The 24,753-nt window shown below is 46.4% G+C and overlaps 1 protein-coding gene across 2 annotated transcripts in view; it reads right to left on the bottom strand.

The window, feature by feature from the left end:
* LOC146813451 (uncharacterized) overlaps positions 1–24,753 on the bottom strand; it is a 245,015-nt gene that overhangs the window by 94,075 nt on the left and 126,187 nt on the right. For both annotated transcript variants that reach the window (XM_085620213.1, XM_085620212.1), the window contains exon 5: positions 2,806–2,910. In XM_085620213.1, coding sequence (XP_085476339.1) covers positions 2,806–2,910 — 105 coding nt within the window. The remainder of the gene's footprint in view (positions 1–2,805; positions 2,911–24,753) is intronic.

Genomic DNA, 24,753 nt, shown 5'->3' with positions numbered 1-24,753 from the left:
GTGTCTATTGAGGAGTGCATTTGAATTCGCCATGCGCCAGTGCATTGCGGCGTTCCTCTCGACCTTTCTTCCTGTGAGGTCAATCCTCCAGCTCTCCTTATCCGGGGGTGGGCCCGAAGTTGCTGGTACGTTGGCCCTTCTCCTGGCCGTGGAGGCTATGATGGAGTCCGCGGTCACACTACCCTTGATGTAAGGGGGGTCCAGGGAGGAGTGCTTATATTTCTTCTCTGTCCTGGGCGTGATCGACCGGCAGGTCGCAGGTTCCTTGAAGGCTTCTCTCCCCTGATTCATCACGCTTTGTAGCATGGGGAGGAACTGGCTCCTTGTCTGGATGGGGAGCAGTGTCTCGACGAGAAAATCGGCTTTCGGTTTCTCCTCGTCGAGTTTGACGCCGAAGGCCATTGCTGCGCTCCTGACCACCATATTGTAGACCCCGATGTCGTCGGGTGGCGAAGGCCTCGAAGGGTACGTGTCCACGGGCTCCTCCGGGTTTTCGGTGTCGAGATCGTGCCATTCGACGTCGTTGCTGGTAGATGCCGCCGATTCGTAGAACGACCGTTGGTCTTCTTCCTCGGCTTCTCCCTCATAATAGGGCTCTTCTTCCTCTTCGAGTTCCCTTGTCAGCCCTTCGGCGTCGAACTCGTCTTCGACCTCCTCGACGTCCGCTGATGGAACCGTTGGAATCTTGAATTCCTTCATTCTGGCGTCGAACTCCTTCTTTCTTTGAAGGATGTTCTCCATTTCGGCCTCGAGCCGCCTCTTCTTTTTTTCCATCTCGGAGATGCTTTCGGCGTCGACCGCGGGTCTTTTCGATGAAACTTGCGTCGACGTCGAACGTTCTTTCTGCGTCGATCGGCCCGTTTCATGGGATGCTTTCGACGACCCTTGCCTTTCGGCGTCTTTCGGCACCAGGGAGTCCTTATCTAAGGATCCGCTCGGCCTCTTGTCCGTGGTTCCCCCTTTGGACGTCGAAGTTTTCGGCGCCGGGGCTCCCTTCGTGGACTTTGACTCAGATTTTCTCGAGTCACCCTCGTGTTGTCGAGGTACTTTCTGTTTTGCGCTCGACGATTCTCTTACCTCGTCTTCTTTGTTCTGGTCGGTCTCTACGACCGTGAAGTTTTCGGCTGTCTCGGCGACGTTGTCCTCGTCGTCCGAGGAGAGGCCCAGAGCGTAGAGCGTCGGGGGCTTCCCCTTGCCATCCATGCTGGCGTTGGCCCTTCTTTGCCGCTCTCTCACCCTGAGTGTCTTCGGCGCGAAGGCTGAGCAGGCGTTGCAGTCGATACTCTGGTGATCGACCGGTAGGCAGAGGTTGCAGACCGGATGCTGGTCTCTCTGCGCGAACTTGTGGTGGCAGTTTGGGCAGAACTTGAATGGCGTCTTGTCCATTGCGCTCAGGGTCTCTGAGCGTGCATTCTCCAAGGCCGTCGAAGAAAAGGGCGCTGGTCCTCCTTTCTTCGCGCTCCTGATGAAATCTTTTCCTTTCCTGATATCTTCTAGTGTTTCTATCGATGAAACTCGCTTTTCTTCCTTCTTCCTTCGAGTGTAATTCTGGAGCTTCCCGATGACGATCCAGACCCAACGGCGGAAAAAAGAATCTAAGATGGCGCCCCAAAGGTGGGACTTCCGCAGGAAGCACGACGACGTCACGGGAGGTGCACCAAATGGTGTACGTCGACGCCCACCTGGGCTACAAAAAAAAAAAAAAAAAAAGAAAAGACTACGAATCCGGACCCAACCACAAGATCGCGGAATAATGCACAGCATAGTGAATCCAGAAAGATTCACGCTGCAAAACATCATTAATCACAAAGCTGCGGGTGGAGTGGTTTGTAAATATCACCTGAACCCCAAGATGGCAATATTGGACCACATTACAGACAGTCATGTATGTATTTTTAGATTACATGATTATTTTGGGGTACTTAGCTTGAAAAAGCTGTTCTCTTCAAAGTAAATCTAACAACGGGCACTGACTGGAGTAAGAATGTTTAGATTGTATATATTACATTGATAAGTCTTGTTATTGAATGTTTGTCTGTGGTTTGAAAGCACATGACAAGATCAAACATGCAGGCCCATTCTTTGATGCAAGTGCCAATTAATCCTTCCCAAAGTGTGAAAATGAACATTGTAAGGCAGAACCAGGTCTGCATAAAGTCATACACTGTCCCATATTGCACTTTATTTTCTTTCTTTATATACGTCGTGTTAAACCTGCTCTACAGTGTCAACGTACTACAAATACGCATTTTAGAAAACTGGTCTTTAATTTCCTTGCTGCTTTAGCTTAAAAAATGACTTCTAATTATACACATGGTTGCATAAAAAACACATTTTAAATATGAGTCCATTATCACCAACAACAAAAACTCACATTTTTCAAAACACTGACAGATATATCTGCAGTCTAAGGCACAACAATAAATCAATTAATACTAAACGGTTGACACTCAAATGCTTTCAATATTTCCAAACATAATTAAAATGAACGTATCATGCAATATGAAAAAATACATAATGAGTAACTAATTCTATGGTCTTATATTGCCATCTTGGGATTCAGGACACATTTATAAACAACTCGGCCCATAATTCAGGGATACCAGTTATATGAGCGCCAGCACGCCTTCTTCGTGCTGTTTACACAAGTGTGTCATTTCCACCCAGTTAAAAGAGGATACAAACCTACTTCTGGTTTCTTAGACCACTGGTTCACAGGTCTTAACAGACTAAATAGAACTAAAGAAGGCAGCACATCTTTACAAAAATCAAAGAAATACTGCCCACGCCATTGCCTTCCTTCACCTGCAAACTGCTCTTCGTTCCCAGGGTTTCCCCCTGCAGGCTGGAAATGCAATTCTCCATCTTGTCCATGGTACAGTGAAAACACAGAGGTGATGATGGGATTATCTGTTGTTTGGGAAATAAAATACAAGACATTAAACCATTCTAAAGAATAAATGTTCAGTCCCAACAGCACCAAAGAGAAAATTGTTCAGATAACAGTAAAACTTAAGTTCTCTCTAAATTCAGAAAAACAAACATATGTACGAGTAAGTAACTGAATAAGAACATTTTGGAGGGCTCTGTGAGGAAGACAGTCACAACATCGTAGGGCGCGGTGTAGAAGTCAGCTTGGACCGGAAAAGTTATAAGCTAAGTTTGCTCCTTATTAGGCACAATATGTGTCTGGAGAAATAATACAATAAATATAGCATACAACTAAACAAATTGAGTGGAACTGAAGCGTTAACTGCTACAATGTTATGCTGCTTTCTGCATCTTCCGAATTTCCGCTGGCAATTCCGAAAGGGTGCACCCTCCGTCTTGGCAAACAGCATTCCAGGACGGACCTTTAGTGTACACAGACAGGGAAGGCTGCTGGGCCGCCAGATGTACCAGAGGAGGCAGACTAGTGTACGCTATGTCCATTAAACCTTCTTTGGAAGTATTCACGTCAAAAAAATGAAGACTAAGAGCCTGATTTACAACGGTGATGGATATCCCGTCCGCCAAAATATAAATACCATTATATCGTACAGGAAATATATTTCGGTGGACGCGATATCCGTCACCGCTGTGGTGGATTAACCTGTCCGCCAAGATCTAAATCAGGTCCTAAGTCAGCATTATTTAGTGTTCAACACTAAAAACCCAAGCTGAGAGTATTACTGATTAGTTGACTTGGCCTTTTTTATGAATGCTACCGCCTCTGTATAGATCTAAGAGTGGAAAATCATATACGGATTCCCCTGAGGTGAAGGAGTCATGGAGCTGAGCATAAGGAGGGTACTAGAAATATCGCTTTAGGCAGTTTGAGAGCTACTGGAGTGAAAATCGGAGGACAGGGTTACACTGCAGGGGCCAGGGTGGACAGTAAGAAGATCTGCGTCCAGGAGGGAGGCTGGGAGCAACAGACTTAGTTGTTTAGAATTGTTGACAGAGGAGGTGACAATGAACAGAGAAACAACAGTAGTAATGAATGTTAGACAGCTGTTGAGAGCAATATTGCTTTACAAATAGTTCTCACTCGAAACTACCTGCTGACACTGGGAGGGAATGTGTGTATGGAGAGGCAGAGAAATACTGACAAGAGGTGAAGATGAATGGGTGTTTGATCACTAGTTCTAATCGATGCCCAGATCAAAAGAGCAACAGTATATTTGAAACAACAGACTGGAGGCAGACATTGATTCTTCACAAACCACCAATGCGAGGGGGAAAGATGGAAGCAGGAGGAGGAACAAGACATGCAAAGAACAGACAGAAGAGAGGCCGGAGATTCCCCTTAGATAGACTATTCCCTAGCGAGATAAAAGAAGGCAGATGCAGTGACAAACCGGGTAAAATGCTCATATTCAAATGGCGTATTGAGGACCATTTCAGCAATGTTTTAACCAAAACCAGATACTTTTTCATAGAGTGTTTACCAATGCCTGCAGAAAGATAACATTTGAATACAATTTTAGACACAGGCACGGCTATCTCTGGGATTACCAAGTAGAACATGGCAACACCATTTTGTACATTTTTAGGTAAAAAACATTCCAGATAAAGCTGTAAGTCCTTGACCTTCGAGTCAGACATCATTAGACCCACGCTCATTAGATTATACTTTCTATTCTTGTGTCTTCAGGGTAAGCACTAGAATTTACTGAAGAACCTGATAAATGAAGAAGTACGGTGATCAGAATATCGATATAGTAAGCAACTGCAGGTCAAAACTCAAACCAGGAGGCACATGCCAGAAGGCAACAGGAAACAGACCATGAAAGTAAAAACTGTTTCTGGAACAGCAAGAGAGTGCCCAGTAAGAAGAAAGTGGGAGGCATGCAAAGCTGGAGCCTAGGTTCAGAAGGAAAGCTGGCAAGTTCCAAGTGACTGACATGAATGAGGTACAGCTGGTCTTCTTAGGACATGGCCAGAGAAGAACTCATGGGAAACAACTCATCAGCATGGCCTGTGAAGCACCCATCATACAAACTCTTGAGGAACCAGTCAGCCTCTACATCCTCAGCTTTCTACAGAGAGCAGGAACTCTCTACTTGGAATCGACAAAAGGTTGATAACACTTCAATTCCAAATGCTTCCCATGGATTGAACACCAAACAAAAAGAAAATGTGATTCAATCCCATCCAAGCATTTGAGAGGACCTCCGGCCTTGACTGGGTCAGACTGAGCAGACTGTCCCCCATGACTGGATGAATATAAGAGGCCCTGGCAGCATTTGCAGCGTTCTTCTTTTCACTTCAGGAACTCAGAGCACTAAAGAAGGAAGGAATAGACCAGAATCCTTTTAAGGGTAAGGACTATACCCTGCAGCAGTGTGCCCCAATCATCATGTACAACTTCATTTCAGCAAAGAACGGTTGAGCAAAATGAGCATGTGTGCCTCTCCCTCTAAACAAAACAATCATCACTCCCTCCAACGGCAGATGGCTTTGTTGATCTACCTCCATGTTCTCTATTCTCCTTTGTGATCCAAGACAATGACCCCCACCATCAATGAACAAAAATGATAAGGTATCAAACTGAGATAACCTGACTCCTCTCAAGCAGGAGCTGTGCTTGGCTATTGATTGCGGATTATCTCATGAATGTAAACCATATTTATGGGCATACATGCAGCATGCAGCTCAGTAACCGAAAAGAAAAAGCTACTTCAGCAAATCCCTCATCTTATGAATACCCCCAGGCACCAGACTTGATTGAATAATATTCTTATGCATCGGTAGGTGGCACTGTACAGCATCGAGCCGGGTCTGCCCCACCCTGGATGTGACATTGAAGCCCCCTACATACCTGCCACCTCCGCAAGCGGAGGTCAGTATCTTTCCGGTATCTGTCCACGCTGTCAGGCGCTGAGACTTCAATAACCAAATTATGCGCGATTGCACATCTCTAGATTTAAATCCTTTCAGTTCTGACTAGATGAGTTAATTGCACAGAACAGGAAGGTGGGTGGGTCAATGACAAATCTGTGTTGGATAGAATATCTACCAGAGAGAGCGTTACCAAAGGTAAGTAACTTGCATACTTCTAACCGCGAATTCGTCACCTTGTGAGTAGATACCAAAGCAGTACTGCAGCAGTTGGTGGGTCCGTCAAATGGCTCAACACAAATCTTGAAGGACATAACAGGCTAAATGGCCCTCCTGCCTGACCTGGCTATCCAGGGAGTAGTTCTTCATGAATGTGTGGCCAGGTGCCCACATAGCAGCCTGGTAAATGTCAAAGATTGGCACACCACCTGCCAATGTGGTGATAGCAGTCTTTGCTCAGGTGGAAGAAGAATGAAGGCCTTCTGGAGATTGTTTCTTGGCTAGTCTATAACCGATCTTAGTACCCAAGAAATTATATCTGGAGACGGTTCTTTTCTGAACAGCTTCCCCTTTTTAGCCCCAGCAAACCCTACAAAGAGATGATTATCCACCAGATGTTCACAGGTCTGGTTGATGTAAAAGGAAAGGGTTCTCTTTGGGTCAAGGTGATGACATTTTTCTTCCTCTTTGAATGGATGAGTTGGAATTAAGAAAGCTGACAGGGTGATAGACTGCTCGATGCGTAAAGGCATGACAACCTTCAGGAGAAATGCCGCTGTGGAGGGAGGAACGGGGAATGCTCGCCCACACTATCACTAATAAAGCAACTTAGTTTTGCATTGAGATCTGCACATATTTTTAGGGAATCTCTTGACTGTAAACGGTATAATGACCTAGTGGCACACCATATCCAGAGCCAGCTTCCTACATGGAGTGAGAAGGCAATTCTTCCCTACTACAGCTGGTGCTTTAACGGTTGTTAGTTTTACAGCCTTAGTGGGCCTCTACAATAAACAATAATGGAACTGTTGGGAACGCTTCTCTGACAAGCTTCCTCTGGGGTGTGGAATTCCTATCACCTGATATATAGTGTGGTGGTTCGAAGTCAAGATCTTCAGGTAAGTCAAAGAAACAAAAGAAGTTGAAGCATGGATCCCTTTCATCCCACCGCTTCTACCGTGAGGAGTTGTGCGATTCAGCGGGTACCTCCAATCTGCAAATTCAGTCTCCGTCCTCAGGCCTGGCTCTCAACTTGATACGCCCTGACTTCCACTGTCCATAGATAATGTTGAAACAGCTCCCTTCATTTGAGGAGGACAAGTATTAAATATTTAGTATGTCACTGGATTTCTCTGGAGTGCGTTCAGGTCCTCCAGTCAGTTTACCACCAGCGGATTCATCACTGATGCAGATGGTGCCACTCAAACCTGTTCGGAGTCCGTCCTGACTTCTGGCATGGCACTAATCCTGATGCCATTTACGGCACCTCGACCAAAGCCACAAGCCCAAGTGTTGACGCCAGCACCACTCGGGCATCATCCTTTCTTTTCTCCATACACCCTTTCATCCCTACTTCTCTCAGAAGTGCAGCGGCTGCTGGAGGCCCTGGTGGTTCAACCCACGGTGGACTCTGACTCTAGAATGCTGGGGGACCTCGCTGGGACCGGTGGGCCACTCGGACTCGGGCCATCGGCATCGGGTGCAGTGGTGGTTCCAGGCATCGGGTTTCTTTGTCATCAGCAGGCTCAGAGTCTTCCTTGGCGGTTTCTTTTGAACAGAGCTCCTGTTCACAGGAGATCAGGTCTTTGTTGAAGGCGGTCAGTCTTTCCATGGGTTCTGGAGGTCACTAGCTGCAGGGCAAGGAGTCTTTTGGTGCAGGATTTCTGGAAACTGCAGACGGGCCGGTAGGGCTGGGGCAAAGTCAGTTCTCTGCAGTCTCCTCTGATGGGCGCCTTCTTTCGACCTTCTTCTTCGAAGGTTGTGGGAATCTGTCTCCTTGGTTCAGGGCTGTCCCTTAAATACTGTATTTAGGGGGCTCGAGGTCAGTAGCCAATGGGAGCCCTGACCTTAGGGTGACTACACCCTTGGTGTGCTCACCACAAGTGGGGGAGTGGACACAATCCCTAATCCTGATGGCAGGCACTGAAGAGTGGGCTTCACCTCGCCTCCCCCACCTGAGGGGGTGGGGTTGGCAGAGGTGGGCACAGCAGTGGGCTGTTCTAATTTTTCCCACCTGTCTCCCCACCGATAAGGAAGGGAGACAGGAAGGGGGCCTGCTCCTGATAGCAGGAGAGGCTGGGGGTCGTGTTACAAAGGTGGCCAGGCCTTTGAAGCTCCCCTGCCAGAGATGGCTCTTCCTACCCTGGGGGAGGTGTGAACACCCCAGAGGTCCTCAAACAAGGTGTCCTAGTGGCAGGCTGGTGTCACGTGGATTAAGGCCACTCCCTATTTACAGTGCTAAGTTAGCTTAATCGCGTTAGCTGTTAGAAAGCCATCTTGTTGCTTTTGCTGACTTTGCACCCGACACTGTTGTTACATGTTATTAATTTGAGAAATGCAGACTCGCTCTTGTCTCAAGGGAATGTTATTTATACATCCTTAACAGTTGCTAGTGCCCTTGGTCTGTACATCGAGTAAAGAACTGTTCTAGGACACTAGACGGTGCCGGCTGATTGTGTTCAGGGTGATCGTACCACTGTTTAGTCACAACATGCACGTAGCTACAAATACCAGAAAGTCTTGTGCTTTAATATCACAGCGCAGCATATTGTTAGAGCATTCGATAGAAGAGCTGTTGCAGAGAACACTGAGCTGATCCTGTGATGTGACACACCTGAGCTGATCTATACGGTATGGGGTCCCCTATGCAAGCCTATGAGACCTTCTAATAGTCTAATAATATTTTATTAGTTGCTAGAGAAAGGAGGGTGGTTATTTTCCACTGTCATTATTAATATGATCGCTCCTTTTGTATTCTATGGTATTGTAACAATGTTAATGGTAATGATCTTAACCATTTGTCTACTTATGTTAGCCAAATTACTTTATAACAGGACTCGAGGTTTATGAATAAATTCTTTAAACATTACTGTGTCTTAGTTATTCTGTTGTGGACTGATATATATGTGCAAACGGGTATTTCGGGTTCCCACCATTCCTGAGAATAACTAAGTCGCTTGTTCTGGGTTGTCTATACATTGGGACCGCCGAGCTAAATCTCGGATAACGAATTTGACACTAAGCTAGTCGGATAAGGGGTTCTTAGTTCTGAGGGGAGTTTCTGGTACACCACAATTCTCTAAGGTTCTGATTTCCTGCGCATAGTTCTGTGCATACGCAGAATCCCTACAACATGGCGCACCTAACGTTTGGTCTTAATATCTGAGATGCCTTAGTAGTGTTTTATGTTAGTCCACAACGCCCTCACTCTGGTTTCCGGATAACGGGAGTGACGGCTTAACCTACCTAGGTTTTAGGCTATAGGTTCTTTCAAGCTTGATAATAAAAAAGGTTAAACTAATATAAGCCCAGGTGCTACTAAAGATCTCGTTGTGATTTTTTTAAGTCATTATGGCGATAGAAATTCCCGCTCATAGTAGGGTGTCTCTGCGTGCTCATTTGAGGACGTATGGGGTGCCTGATGACGGGATGGCAGTGGTATTTGTCGTAAGTGCAAGTGCTACATACCCTTATGAGTTGTTTTACTCTTGGGTTACCTTTGAGGCTGTGGAAGATGTCGATAAAACATTCCACAAATACACTGCAACACCGGTGCCTCTACGGTATACGCCATATGTGGCTCTGGAAATTCCAATCTCAACCTGGCAGCACACTATTTGGTTTAATGGCGCCCTCCCCCACACGGTCACCCCGGCGAGACTGGGTCCTTTGTCTATTGAAGGAGCTACTTGGCCGGTGCTGGCCGGACATACACCTCATCCACGCTACCTGACGGTAGGAGTGGATAGCTTACGTATACTACACACTACCCTGATTACGGTCCATAGGGCGTTAGTGCAGTATGTGTCGCGCACTGTACAGGTGGGGGCACCTGCAGTTGCGGGACACGGGGCTGATCACCATCATGCAGTTGTGATCAGTCCTGTAATGGTAAATGCGGTTGTTGGCAAGCGCCCCCAGAATAAGGATGAATATCCTTATTGGCTTGCAGAAAAATTCGATCAACTAGAAGCCGTGTTTCCTAACACTAGTCCTGTGGATAAACACAGGATACTCACTATTACTTTGCCGAAAGAACTGGTCCCTGACATTGTCGATTGTGACAATTGGGGCAAGGTCTTTGCCGCGACCTATTCGAAGTGCTTCGGTACTACGTCTATGTCGGTACTACCTTCCGTTATCAAGAAAGTCCAGGAGGACCATGGTGCGGAAGCAGCTATTGAATTGGGAATGCGGCTTATCGACAGCTTCGATGTAGTATGTTCCATGATCATGGGAAATCTCAAGGGAGATGCCATGCAGTTTCAAGTGGGAAACATGATGGCACTTATTGCGGATGAAGATAAGCCGAGGGAGTTTGCAAAGGTTATTGCGAAGGCCTACAGGATGGTTGGACGTAGCGCCCTAGGCGTGAAACCTGTCATCAAAATTCCTGATGTAGTACAGCACACTAAAGTGAGTTCGTCTACAAAAGACGATAAACCTAACTTTCCAAAACAAAATGGGCGAGCCAAAAAACAAGATAAACAGCAACAGAAACAGGAGACTCGTCCAGCTTCTCCGGTTCAGGCATATGTTGAACGCACTTATGATTTGCGTGATCGTTCTCGTATTAAATCACCTGAAAGGTTTCAGGTTCCTGACCAGCACTCTCCTCGTTCTTCACAGGAAACAGCGGCTTCACACTTTGGTGGAGGAGACCGTGGGAGAGGCCGGAGTGCTCAAGGACGTGAGCAACCCAGACAAGCGGACGTAAAAAGCAAGCAGGAGGATTCTGCACGTCCGCGTCCTCCGTTTCAGAAAAAGAAAGTTGCTGCTATCTCAGCGAAGTATGCCTCAGATGGTGCGGACACAGCTTCTGAACATGAAGTGGGCTTTGACGCTGCTAGACAGCGCGGCGGAAGTTACAGTAGTGCGGGGAGCACTGCGTCCATTTCTGGAGGCGACAGCAACTAAAATCTATGTAACAGTAGAAACTGCTGATACTCGCGTAGCCCCCCCTGAGAGATTATTTGACGTAGTACTCAATATTGAGGGTGACATACAACGCAAAATTAACGCGGTATTTTGGGATAATCTAACTACCACCTATGATATACTTTTGGCGGAAAAAGATTGGCCCCCGGCTTTCGTTCTAAACGCTCCAAGGGGGGAAGAAGTTATTCTTCCTTCTTTTGGACACGTGGTGCCCAAGGAGGAGTCTGAGAAGTTAGCCGAGGAGTGGGCGCGGGTGCTTGCACCTGCGTTGTATCGTAATCAGGTGGGGTGGGATAAAAGTTCTACCCTCCACGATTTTCCATTGCGGTCCGACCCCCAGCCACAACCCCAATACCCTATGCGACGTGAGGCTAGGTCTCACGTCGCGGCTATCCTTGAACAATTGGAATATCAGGGTGTAATTGAAACGTGTGTGTCATCCATGAATAATCCTTTATTCACTGTAACGAAGCCTGACGGATCGTACCGCCTAGTTTTGGATTACCGGCACTTAAACTCGCACTGCCGGAATTGTGCGGTGCAAAATACCCATAGTTCGGCTCTCGTTGATAGTCTTGTGAGAAAAAGGTTCAAAACCACACTTGACTTGTCCAATGGTTTTTATTGCCATAACATATCCCCTCATAGTTATGAGTGGACCGCTTTTACTTCGGGTGGTAAACAAAAAGTATTCAAAAGGCTTCCAATGGGCTATAAAAATAGTCCGGGAGTTTTTGCTGCCCGTGTGGTCTCTCTCTTAGAGATGGTAGACCCGGAGGCATACTCGTACGTTGATGACATCTACTTAACAGATGACGAGTTGCTCCCTCACCTTGCTCGCGTGGACAACATAATTTGTATGTTTGCGGACTTTGGTTACAAGTTTAACTTTAAGAAGTCCCACATTGCCGAGTACACAGTTTTATTCTTGGGGTACGAACTCAACAATGAGGGCCGAGGCTTGGCTCCGCAGTTCCTTGAGAAATGCGCACGCCTTCGTATCCCTACGACACTGAAACAACTTCAATCATTGCTGGGCTTTCTGAATTTCGGTCGTACCTACATTCCTGAATATGCCCAGCGTATCAAGACACTATATGCCTTGGTACAACCTACTTTTACCAAATCTTGCTGGCTGCCAGAACATTCAGCTGCATTACACTCTTTGCAGTCTGACCTTCTTACTGCGATATATTTACAAACTCGTGATAACCACAAAAACCTGGTCATTAGAATTGTGCCGGGTGCTGAGGGGTTCACGTACTTAACTTACAATGAAGGCGATACAGTCCCCATTGCTTACAAGTCTCATTTATATACTTCGGCTGAAATGCGTTTCTCCACTGTCGAAAAGGTTTTGACAGCAGTTCAGATGGCAATCCTGAAAGAACGGGCGCTATCACAGGGGAAACGCATGATGGTGGTAACACCATTTCCTGCCCTAGAGGCAGTCACTAAAGCAAGTGTGCCGAATTCTAAAGCTTTGCATCCACGGTGGATACAATGGGCGACCTCCTTAGCCTCACCTGATGTCGAATACATTTTTGACGCAGGACTTCAGACTCAGGAGAGTTTGGAGTATGAATTAGTTCATCCGGCTCCACTTACATTGCGCCCGTTGGAGGACTTCCATTGTGTCATTTACACTGACGGGTCTGCGCAACCCGCAACTGGATCAAGGCACGCTTATTCAGCGGCTTGCGCAATTGTGGTTGGTACTTTCGTGAATGGAGAATTCGTCCAGGATGCGGTGCATACGCAGACTTTGGGTGATTGTACCGCACAATTGGCGGAGCTTAGAGCTCTGGTGCTTGCACTGGAGTTTGCTGATTATAAAGTCACAACTCTTATAGTGAGTGATTCTTACTATTGTGTACAATCTTACAACGACAATCTGATGTTTTGGATCACGAATGGTTTTCGTGATTCAAAAGGTAGCACAGTAAAGCATAAAACGCTTTGGGCTAGGGTGGCTGAACTAAAAGGCAGTCTACCCCTTGTGAGTGTTATTCACACTCTTGGTCACCAACGAGTTGGTGTCCATGCTGTCGGTAACAGTTTGGCTGACGAGGCAGCTAAAACAGCAGTGGCAACATACTTAGTAGCAGCAGTTACAAGATCCAAAACTAAGATCGATGATGACATCTTGGCAGCTATTGCTGCAACAGAGACTGGGACAAACTTCCCTAGAGGTTTCCCTTCTCGATACCATTATCACTTAAGTCCTGATAACGTCCAGTTAGTGAGGATTAATGAAGTTGGGGATAGGGTTATTCCCAATTCGGACTGCAGACCTGCTTTGGTTCAAGCTGCGCATGAGGGTGTTGCGTCAGCGCACGCCGGAGTGTCCGCAACTGTGTCACTATTGCAACAGCGTTATTGGTGGTACGGTTTGTACAAACATACACGGACTTATGTCCTAAATTGTGGAATTTGCCAACAAATTAAGCCATCAACGGTGGCACGTCCACCACAAACGCAGCTGCATATATCTAATCAACCACTTGCGTGTGTTTATTTAGATCACTGCGGTCCTTTTTCCTCAGACACTGCGTACAAGTATATCTTGGTTGCAGTAGATTCGTGCACACGTTTTCTTTGGGTGTGGCCACAAAGGAGTGCTGACGCCAGGACTGTCATCAAAGCATTGCGTGTCTTTATAGGGAGTTTTGCATGTGGCACCCTTCACTCTGATCAGGGCCCTGCGTTTGCCTCTAAGGCTTACAAAGAAGCCATGAAAAGTTTGGGGGTACAAGTCAAATTTTCGTCTCCATATCGGCCTGAGGGCAATAGTGTTGTGGAACGAATGAACCGTGACCTAAAGCAATCATTGACGGCCCGGGTGTTAGGTACTGGCAAAAACTGGCTATCCCATTTGTATGACGTCCAACGTGCACTTAATAATCTCCCTAGAAGGTCTCTGGGTGGGAGGACCCCGTACATGATGCTCTTCGGAGTTCGAATGTTTGTCCCTGACCTAGAGGGTCTCGACATGGCGGCGGCGGCCGCGCCTTTTGACTTAGATGACCACTGTACTGTTTTACAGAATCTTCAAGAAACAAGAGATACTCTAGCAAAAGAGCACGTGTCTTCTGCGACCGAGGCTGGACTGCAGATTCCGGTAGTCGGCTGGCTACCCCGAGTTGGTGATCTGGTCCGTGAGAAGGTGGAGAAGAAGGAGTTTGGACCCTCTTATCGTGCACCAGTGCCGGTGCTTGGAGTTGAGGGTACCCGCACAATTGTTTTGCCTCCCCTTCCTGGTCACAGAGACAACAGGTACATTTCGGTTGACAATGTCAAGCTACACAGGGTGGCCGATACTTCATAGTCTGACACCTTCAGTTTCTTGCCCTTCAATGATGCGCAGTGCTGTTGTGGTGCGACCATCTGACGTAGTACCTGAGGTTGCCATTGAAATGCAAGTACTTTCTGATTCTGCTGTTTCACCTGCGGATAGTGCTTTACCTGATGATGCTGAATATTCATATCCTACTGATGTCCCATTGCCCCTTTTGCATTCAACTGACATTGTCCAGTCTAATTCTTCCTTTGGAACTGAATCATTGACTTCCACTGCCCCTTCCAAATTTTCTAAATTTTTTGCCTGGTTCAAGAGACAATTTTTGGTTCCCCCCTGGATTTACATCTGGTTGGTGCTCATTTGCATTTTTTTGTTCATGTCCATTGGTTTTGTGGTGGTGTTTTTTAGATTGATAAATGGACACTACCTGCATGAACGTTCTACGATTGGATTAATTAATGGAACTTTGGCCCCACATTCATCATCGCACATCATGAAGAGGGACCAGACCTTTGTTAATATCACCGCCTGGCCTGTCCGTGATGGAATAGCATGGGATGCTGTTAAATTTCAAATTCATGGCCCCACGGAAGTGATTAATGTGCCGTCTGTATATCGTGTCTCTATGGGTGATGTGGTAAAGCAAGACATTCGATCTGATGATTGGGATGTTAAAACTATAGAGACACTGTTTTCTGATTTAAAATACTATGCCGCTTTTGATGCTGAGGATTTGTATTTGAATAATGAGAACTATGCAGAGCAATTTTGTTATCAACATTATGGCACACATTTTCTCCATAGGGCAAACTCATTTCGTAGTTTGGTTAACTTTACACAGTGGGAACATTGCCCGGCCCCAAAGATTGGAAGTTCAAAAACATTGATCGCAAAGTTTTCATATTTTTCAGATTTTAGTGTAACTAATAATGCTTCTTTTTATTTTAAGCTTAATAATGACCCTGTTTCAAAGGTGCGTTTGACCCACACTAAATTGTTGTTTTCTAAATCCTTCATGGATGATTTGGCAATTGGTGGGTATGACGTTTGGAAACAGGCTATTGATCTCAAATCAGTTTGGGGTACTAAATCTTGGCAGGTGCAGGGTACAGAAGCTTTACATCGTGCCTGCCTGATCCCTAACCACATGCTGTTTTTAAATTCTACTGTTTTCCAGACAACCTGTTTTGGATTGGCTATCTCTAAAAACTTAAATTCCCCCTCGATCCCGGATCTGGGAGCTTATCCTGGTTGGGAGAATCACACAGATCTGTCCCTTACTATGTTGCAGTCTTTTATTTCCAATTCCACCTTCAATATTAGTGCATTAGACCCTACTGGTTGGTTGATATGGCAGAAAAATTCGGACACCTGTCAACGTAGATTTTTGGGAGTAAATCCTGGGTACATACAGGATAGAGTAGACCCACGTTTTCTGTCATCACATACTGTCACTACCTACTCGGTTGGTAAATTATGTCAGACATGGTTGCAACATTCCACATTAGATTCTGTTAAACTTCACTTGTCACGTTTGCATGACAACATTGATTTGAATGATTTTGTTAAGGGTCCCGCATTAGGAAGATCCAAAAGATGGGTGTATGCTGTTTACAACGAGGTTTGGAAGTGGTCACAAATTGAGGCTGCCTCCAGGCTCCGTGCTATTGACCAAGCCAATATGGAAAAAGTTTTGGCAGTAATAGATAATAGTATTAATACCTTATCTTCAAGAATATATACATTGGATAACATTGTTTCATCTGTTGTAGATATTGTCCAGGACGATGTGTCTGTGTTGTATCATGGTCAAAATCAATTACGATCGATTATGCAATTTGCTTGGACTTTGCAGACGTTAAAGGCGGGGAAAGTACCATGGGATTACATGAATGTTTCGTCTTTATTCCGCCCATTTAATCTGTCAGCAAAACAACAATTCATGTCCATGAAAGATGCTACATATTCCCTATTACGTATAGAAAAGTTAGAACCTTTGCCTTTTTCTGTTGCGGAGTCGGATTATAAAGTTTGGCTCGTACATGGAATGGTAACTTTACCGATTTCTATGTATAAGTTTAGTTCTTGCATGAAACATTATGCATTAGGTAGATTTGAAAAACTTGGTTCTGCGTTTTTGCATGAGGTCTGGTCTCTCCCATTTACATATCGATGTGAGAGAGACGGCAAAGAAGTTTATTTGAAGGGTGAGGAGTGTACGACTGCTCCCGATCATTCGGTAGTGTGTAGACATATCCAATTACATGGATCATGTAACATGAATGCCCCTAATTTAGCTTGCGTGTTGAAGGGCATTCCTGTACAAGTTATAACGCCATCATTTACGTTGCTTGCTAATGGTAGTTATCTGCTTTTAAATAGTGAGGCTTGCTGTGGGATGTTAGCTGGAATTCCTTATATTGTTTCAGTTTCACGAAGAGTAGTTTGCTGTAATAACGTGCTTTTCCCACCCCCGCAAGGCCGGCTTGATATATCCATCTGGCCGACGATTCCAACCTTGAAAGCAGAGTTCAATAGGATGAGCAGAATAAGGGCTCTTTTGTCTCAAAAGGAGGTAGCATTGACTTCGTCACGAGAAACATTTCTCCTTCAAGTTGCGAACACTCGCACGGAAGTTCAAGCGCTTGTGAATACTGACCTCCCCCTACATTTTGGCACACTAATACACACTATCTTCAATGCTTCTTCTACGACTGGTCTGGTGCACTTTTTTAAAATTGTAGGCTCTGGCCTTGTGACGTCTTTCCAGTCTATTTTTGGTATAATACCAGCTATTTTTCATTCTATTTTTTCTGGGGTTTTCGGAGGGTTTCCTCTGATACTCGCATTAATTGCTGGCATACTGCTGTTGGTCTGCGCACTACGCTATGGCTGCACGACTTGCGCTTCTCGACCACGGCTTCAACATGTTCCATCTGCGTAGCCGAATGTGGGAAGCCTATGGGACTTTACCACTGGCTACCTTGAGCGTCGCTTATGGATTATCCTTCAGATTCCCGTTTTTCACTTGTGTACAGCCTGTCTTTCACTGCCTCGAATGTCCGTTCCAATGGGCTCTGAATATGTGTCTGTCAAACTTGGTGTCACCGGACCTGGATTTTGATCAACTGATGTATCCCTTAGTGGTACATGAGTTTGACTGTTCTGGAGTCGGGTTTATGGCCTTGGGTGCGGCGCAAGGAGTCCTTGGGTTATGGGATATAGAGAAAGCAGCCATTGACTTCCTGACACGCAGTTACATCGAGATGCCTGCTTCTTGTCCACGTGGAGTGCTGGATGCTCAATTCCCTGTGGAACACGTGTGTTCTTTTTGTTTGCTGGATTGGATGTCAGCCAATTTTGCTGATGACTCAAATGATCTGCTACTGGAAGCTGCAGCCGCATATGCTGCTTATACTTTCCAAAATTAACTGCCTGACGACAAGCTGCATGGAGTTAATTTTTTTACCTTCACACAAACGATGGATTGTGTTTTTATATTTTTTTCCTTCTTCCTCTGATTTACTGAACTCACACTTCAAGCTCTTTAGTCTGCTTCATTGATCTTGAACTCTGCGTTCTGTAGACTTACTCGCCCCTGGTTAAACAGTGGTTCGATCAAAGGGGGATGTCACGTGGATTAAGGCCACTCCCTATTTACAGTGCTAAGTTAGCTTAATCGCGTTAGCTGTTAGAAAGCCATCTTGTTGCTTTTGCTGACTTTGCACCCGACACTGTTGTTACATGTTATTAATTTGAGAAATGTAGACTCGCTCTTGTCTCAAGGGAATGTTATTTATACATCCTTAACAGTTGCTAGTGCCCTTGGTCTGTACATCGAGTAAAGAACTGTTCTAGGACACTAGACGGTGCCGGCTGATTGTGTTCAGGGTGATCGTACCACTGTTTAGTCACAACATGCACGTAGCTGCAAATACCAGAAAGTCTTGTGCTTTAATATCACAGCGCAGCATATTGTTAGAGCATTCGATAGAAGAGCTGTTGCAGAGAACACTGAGCTGATCCTGTGATGTGACACACCTGAGCTGATCTATACGGTATGGGGTCCCCTATGCAAGCCTATGAGACCTTCTAATAGTCTAATAATATTTTATTAGTTGCTAGAGAAAGGAGGGTGGTTATTTTCCACTGTCATTATTAATATGATCGCTCCTTTTGTATTCTATGGTATTGTAACAATGTTAATGGTAATGATCTTAACCATTTGTCTACTTATGTTAGCCAAAGTACTTTATAACAGGACTCGAGGTTTATGAATAAATTCTTTAAACATTACTGTGTCTTAGTTATTCTGTTGTGGACTGATATATATGTGCAAACGGGTATTTCGGGTTCCCACCATTCCTGAGAATAACTAAGTCGCTTGTTCTGGGTTGTCTATACATTGGGACCGCCGAGCTAAATCTTGGATAACGAATGTGACACTAAGCTAGTCGGATAAGGGGTTCTTAGTTCTGAGGGGAGTTTCTGGTACACCACAATTCTCTAAGGTTCTGATTTCCTGCGCATAGTTCTGTGCATACGCAGAATCCCTACAACACTGGTGTTAACCAGTCAGGGAACCCACCAGATGCTGGTAATTTTTAAGGGGGCACCTCTAAGATGCCCTCTGAGTGCATGTACAATAAATCCCACACTGGCATCAGTGTGGGTTTATTATGCTGAGAAGTTTGCTACCAAACCTTCCAGAATTCAGTAAAGCCAATATGGTGCTGTGGAATTCCTAATGACAAACTCCCAGATCATATACTCTTTATGGCTTTACAGCACTTACAAGGTCTAAGAATGGACTAGACACTGTAGGGGTACAGTGCTCATTCAACTGTACCCTCGCAAGTGGTATAGTGCACCCAGCTAGAGGAGTGTCTTACCTATACCATAGGCAGTGGGTTACAGGCATGGCACACTGGGACGTGTGCCATGTCGACTCTTCACTTTTCCCTGCACCAAAACACGCAGCCTGCAAGGGCAGTGAGTTTGTGTGTGTTAAAGTACAGGACATCTAAGGGTAGCACAATATTTGCTGCAGCCCTTAAAGGTCTTCCCTGTTCACAGTGCCCTGGGTACCCATGGTACCTTTTACAAGGGACTTGCATGTGGCCAGAGAGGTGCCAATTGGGGATACAAGGGTACAGTTTTGGGAAAGAACACAGGCCCTGGGAACCTGATTCGCAGGGACCCAGGGCACACCAAGTCAAAGTGCAACAGAAATCTGGCAAAAGGAGGGGGGCGGGGGATTTGGGGGGGGGGGGGGAGTTACTGCAACAGAAACCCAGATTCCTACAGCTAGCCCTGTTTGGCGGGGTCTCCCCATCTTCAAGAAGGTGGGGACTGAAAGATCTGCTTCACCTCGCCTCCCTCACCTTAGGGGTGGAGTTGGCAGAAGTGGGCACACCTATTCTCCTAGGTTTTCCCGCTGGTTTTCCTGGCCAAAGTGGGAGTGTAAACCAGGGGCTGCCATATGCTCCTAGCAGCAGAGGCTGGGGGGGGGGGGGGGGGGGGGTCACATTCCAAAGGTGGCAGGCCTTTGAAGCTTCCCTCTTGAGCTCAGCGCCCATCCTGGGGGAGGAGGTGTGACACATTCGCCCAGGATGTGCACTGTTTCTAGTCCCAGAGAGCAGAGGCTCTCCACCACTGGTCCAGAAAGATGTCTGGTGGTGGCAGGCTGCTTACAGCCAGTCTGTGACCACACCAGGGTTTGTAGGTTTTTGAATATGCTACTTACCAGTATGCATCTGTTCTTGGCATGTAGGGCTGCTGACATTCATATCTGTGAATAGATCGCCGCCTAGTGTTCGGTCCGGATGATTGCACGTTGTTGTCCTGGAAGAGTCTTCGAAGTATCCTGAGATAGGTGACTCCTCCCCTGGACTACAGTGCGCATGGGCATCCTCTCCATCCTCAGATTGTTTTTCGCCATTGTGGCAGTGATGGAGTAGATACAGAAAGTGATGACCATGCTTTACAGTAATTCTGAGAGCTGCAGCTGCTACAGGCGCCGGGGAGGAGGGAGGGCGATATGAATGTTAGCAGCCCTACATGCCAAGAACAGATGCATACTGGTAAGTAGCATATTCAGTTCGAGGCATGTGGGCTGCTGAATTCATATCTGTGCATAGAATACATAGCAGTGCCCTCTATTAGCGGCGGCTACCAGTGCCAGCTGCAGCGGTCTGAAAAAGAGTTTTGAGAACAGCCTGTCCTACAGCTGCCTGCTGTTTTGATTGTACATCTACACAATAGTGTTTGGTAAATGTATGTGTAGTGGACCAGGTGGCTGCTCTACATATATCATGCAAAGGAATGTTTCCTAGGAAAGCCATGGAGGCCCCTAACTTACGTGTTGAGTGGGCTCGTGGGGGAATCGTTAAAGTGCGTTTAGCCTTTTGATAGCAAATTTGAATACATTTAACGATCCATCTGGCTATACCTGCTTTGGAGATAGCGTTACCTTTGTGGTGTGGGGCAAAGGCAACGAAAAGTTGTTGTGTTTTCCTAAAGGGTTTGGTCCTGTCGATATAATACATGAGGGCCCTCTTTACATCTAGGGTATGGAGTGCCCTTTCAGCGACAGTCTGTGGGTTTTGAAAGAAAACCGGCAGTTCAATAGTCTGATTCATGTGGAACTGCGATACCACCTTGGGCATGAACTTGGGGTTGGTACGTAGTACGACCCTGTTGGCGTGAACTTGTATAAATGGCTCTTGGACGGTTAGTGCCTGGAGTTCACCAACTCTTCGTAAAGAAGTTATCGCGACTAGGAAAGCTACTTTCCAGGTAAGGAATTGAATCTCGCATGAGTGTAGAGGTTCAAAGGGTGGACCCATCAGGCGTGTGAGGACCAAGTTGAGGTTCCACATTGGGGCTGGTGGGTGGCTAGGAGGAATGACTCGTTTGAGTCCTTCCAAGAATGCTTTGATGGCAGGCACTCTGAATAGAGAGAGGTGCTGCCTGGTCTGTAGATAGGCGGATATTGCGGTCAAATGGACACGTATAGAGGTGTACGCCAGATTGCATCGGTAGAGGTGTAATAGGTAACAAGGAATATGCTACTTACCAGTATGCATCTGTTCTTGGCATGTAGAGCTGCAGAGTTGTACACTTAGCATAGATCGCCATCTGGTGTTGGGCCCGGATGTTTGCAGTTTGTTTTTCTTCTTGGACAGTCTTTGGAAGTCACGAGTTTGGTGACTCCTCCTTCGGTCCGTACTGCGCATGGGCTTCGGCTCCATCCTCAGATTGTTTTTCGCCAACAGGGAAATGATGGAGCTTAGTAATAACAGTGAGAAACCCATGTGTGTTGTATCTCAATAAGATGTACTGGAACGGATACAGGTAGCCGGGGAGGCGGGTGGGCGTGTACAACTCTGCAGCTCTACATGCCAAGAACAGATGCATACTGGTAAGTAGCATATTCCGTTCGAGGCATATGAGCTGCAGATTGTACACTTAGCATAGATTATATAGCAGTACCCAACCTTAGCGGCGACCACCGGTATCCGTTGCAGTGGTTTGAAAAAGTGTCTTTAGTACAGCCTGGCCCACTCTAGCTTGCTGCTTGGAATGCACATCTACACAGTAATGTTTTGTGAAGGTGTGCGGTCTAGACCATGTGGCTGCTTTGCAGATGTCATCTAAGGGTATATTCCCTAGAAAAGCCATAGAAGCCCCTAACTTTCTTGTAGAATGGGCTTTAGGCGGAACAGATAATGTTCTTTTTGCCTTTTGATAGCAAATTTGTATGCATTTTACAATCCACCTAGCTATCCCCGATTTAGAAATGGGTTTGCCTTTATGTGGTGGAGAGAAGGAAACGAACAATTGTTTAGTCTTCCTGAAGGGTTGCGTTCTTTGTATGTAGTATAGCAAAGCCCTTTTCACATCGAGTGTGTGTAAGGCCCTTTCTGCAACAGATTGAGGTTGCGAGAAGAAGACAGGTAATTCCACCGATTGATTGAGATGGAAGGGGGAAATGACCTTGGGCAGGAACTTCGGATTTGTGCGAAGTATGACCTTGCTGTGATGTATTTGTATGAAGGGTTCCTGTATAGTGAACGCTTGTATTTCACCAACCCTTCTAAGGGAAGTGATAGCTACGAGAAAAGCTGTTTTCCAGGTGAGAAACTGTAGCTCGCATTTATGCATTGGTTCGAAGGGCGGACCCATTAGTCGTGTAAGAACTAAATTTAGATTCCATACAGGGGAAGGTGGTGCCCTGGGAGGAATTACTCGTTTAAGGCCTTCCATGAAGGCTTTAATAGCGGGCACTCTGAAGAGTGATAAATGCTGTCTGTTTTGTAGATAAGCAGCGATCGCTGCTAGGTGTAGGCGTATGGATGAATATGCCAGGTTACACCTGTGAAGATGGAGCAGATAGCATATGATGTGCTGTATGGATGCATCTAAAGGGTTGATTGTATTGTTACGGCAGTAAATTACAAATCTTTTCCACTTTGCGGCATAGCATGCTCTAGTGGTAGGACGTCTGGCTTCTATGATGATGTTCATGCAATCAGGGGGAAGGTTAAGGTATCCGAATTCTAAGATTTCAGGAGCCAGATCGCCAGGTTGAGCTGAGCTGGGTCCGGGTGCCTGATTTCTCCATGGTTCTGGGTTAGGAGGCATGGGGATAGGTGCAGTTTTTGATGTGGTACCACTGACAGTTGTAGTAGCGTGGTGTACCACGGCTGCCTGGCCCACGTCGGAGCTACTAGAATGAGTGTGTGGGAGTGTTGTTGTAGCTTCCTTACCACTAATGGAATTAGTGGGAGAGGTGGAAAGGCGTATGCAAATCTGCCTGACAAGTTCATCCATATCGCATTGCCCTTGGACAATGGGTGTGGGTATCTGGCGGCGAAGCTTGGGCATTTTTTGTTTTCGTGGGTGGCGAAGAGGTCTATCTGAGGATGCCCCCATTGTTGGAAGAATGGGTGAAGAACTTGTGGATGCAGTTCCCATTCGTGTAGTTGTTGCGTTTGTCTGCTGAGCAGATCTGCCATGGTGTTTTGTACGCCTGGAACGTGCTGTGCCAGGAGAAAGATGTTTTGGGGAATTGCCCATCTCCATATGCTCTGGGCTAAGCGGGAGAGCTGTGGAGAGTGTGTCCCCCCCTGTTTTTGGATATAATACATCGCAGTCATGTTGTCTGTGCGAATGAGGACTGCTTTGCCCGAAATCTGTTTTTGGAAAGATTTTAGGGCTAGAAAGATCGCCAAGAGCTCCAGATGGTTGATGTGGAGCGATTTTTGCTGTGGCGTCCATAGACCTTGCATTGTGAGGTGTAGGAGGTGCGCTCCCCAGCCGGAGAGCGATGCGTCCGCTGTTAGAATCACCTGAGGAACCAGGTCCAGGAACGGCCGCCCTTTGGAAAGGTTTGTGGTGTTCCACCACTGCAGAGAGTGATGTGTGCGGCCGTCCACCAACACCAGATCCGTCAGCTGACCCTGGGCCTGGTTCCACTGTTGTGCTAGGCACTCTTGAAGTGGACGCATGTGGAGTCTTGCATGGGGCACTATGAAGATGCAAGACGCCATCATTCCTATGAGCTTCATGAACACTCTTGCTGGAAGAGAGTGTTGGGGAAGGAATGTTTTGCGTAAGGCTTGAATGCTTGTGATTCTGGCTGAGTTTGGATAGGCAATACCTTTGGAGGTGTCTATAGTGGCCCCGAGATATTGCTTTGTGTGAGATGGTATGAGGTGGGACTTTTGGTAGTTCACCGTGAAGCCTAGCTGGTGGAGCAGTTGGATGGTGCTGTTTGTATGTTGCACACATTGGTGGTAGGACGCAGCTTTTATCAGCCAGTCTTCTAAGTAAGGGAAGACGTGAATGTGTTGACGTCTGAGGTGTGCTGCTACTACCGCTAGGCATTTGGTAAACACCCGTGGTGCGGTGGTGACCCCGAAGGGGAGAACCGTGAATTGGTAATGTTGCCCGTCCACCACGAACCTGAGGTATTTCCTGTGAGAGGGGTGTATTGGAATGTGAAAGTATGCGTCTTTCAGATCCAAGGTTGTGAGAAAGTCTCCCTGACAGAGGAGCGGGAGGACTTGTTGTAGGGTGACCATGTGGAAATGGTCAGAATGTATGTAGGCATTTAGAGGCCGGAGGTCCAGAATGGGCCTGAGGGTCCCGTCTTTCTTTGGTATTAAGAAATATAGGGAGTAAACCCCTAGATTTTGCTGATTGATGGGGACCTGCTCTATAGCGTGTTTTTGGAGGAGGGAGAGTACCTCCTGTTTGAGCAGTGTGGAATGTTCTTGAGACATTGGACGGTGCCTTGGTGGGATATTGGGTGGGGTAGATGTTAGCTCGAGACAGTACCCTGACCGAATGATTTGGGTCACCCATTTGTCCGATGTTATGGACTCCCATGCGTGGATAAAGTTTTGTAGTCTGCCCCCGACCGGAGTGGAATGGTCTGGGGGGAGCGGAGGGAAGTCATTGTGTGG

This window comes from Triturus cristatus, chromosome 7 (genome assembly GCF_964204655.1).
Source record: "Triturus cristatus chromosome 7, aTriCri1.1, whole genome shotgun sequence".
NCBI classification, from domain to species: Eukaryota; Metazoa; Chordata; class Amphibia; order Caudata; family Salamandridae; genus Triturus; species Triturus cristatus.
Note: the sequence above shows the minus strand (reverse complement) of the source record. Positions and strands in the feature narration are given on the sequence as shown.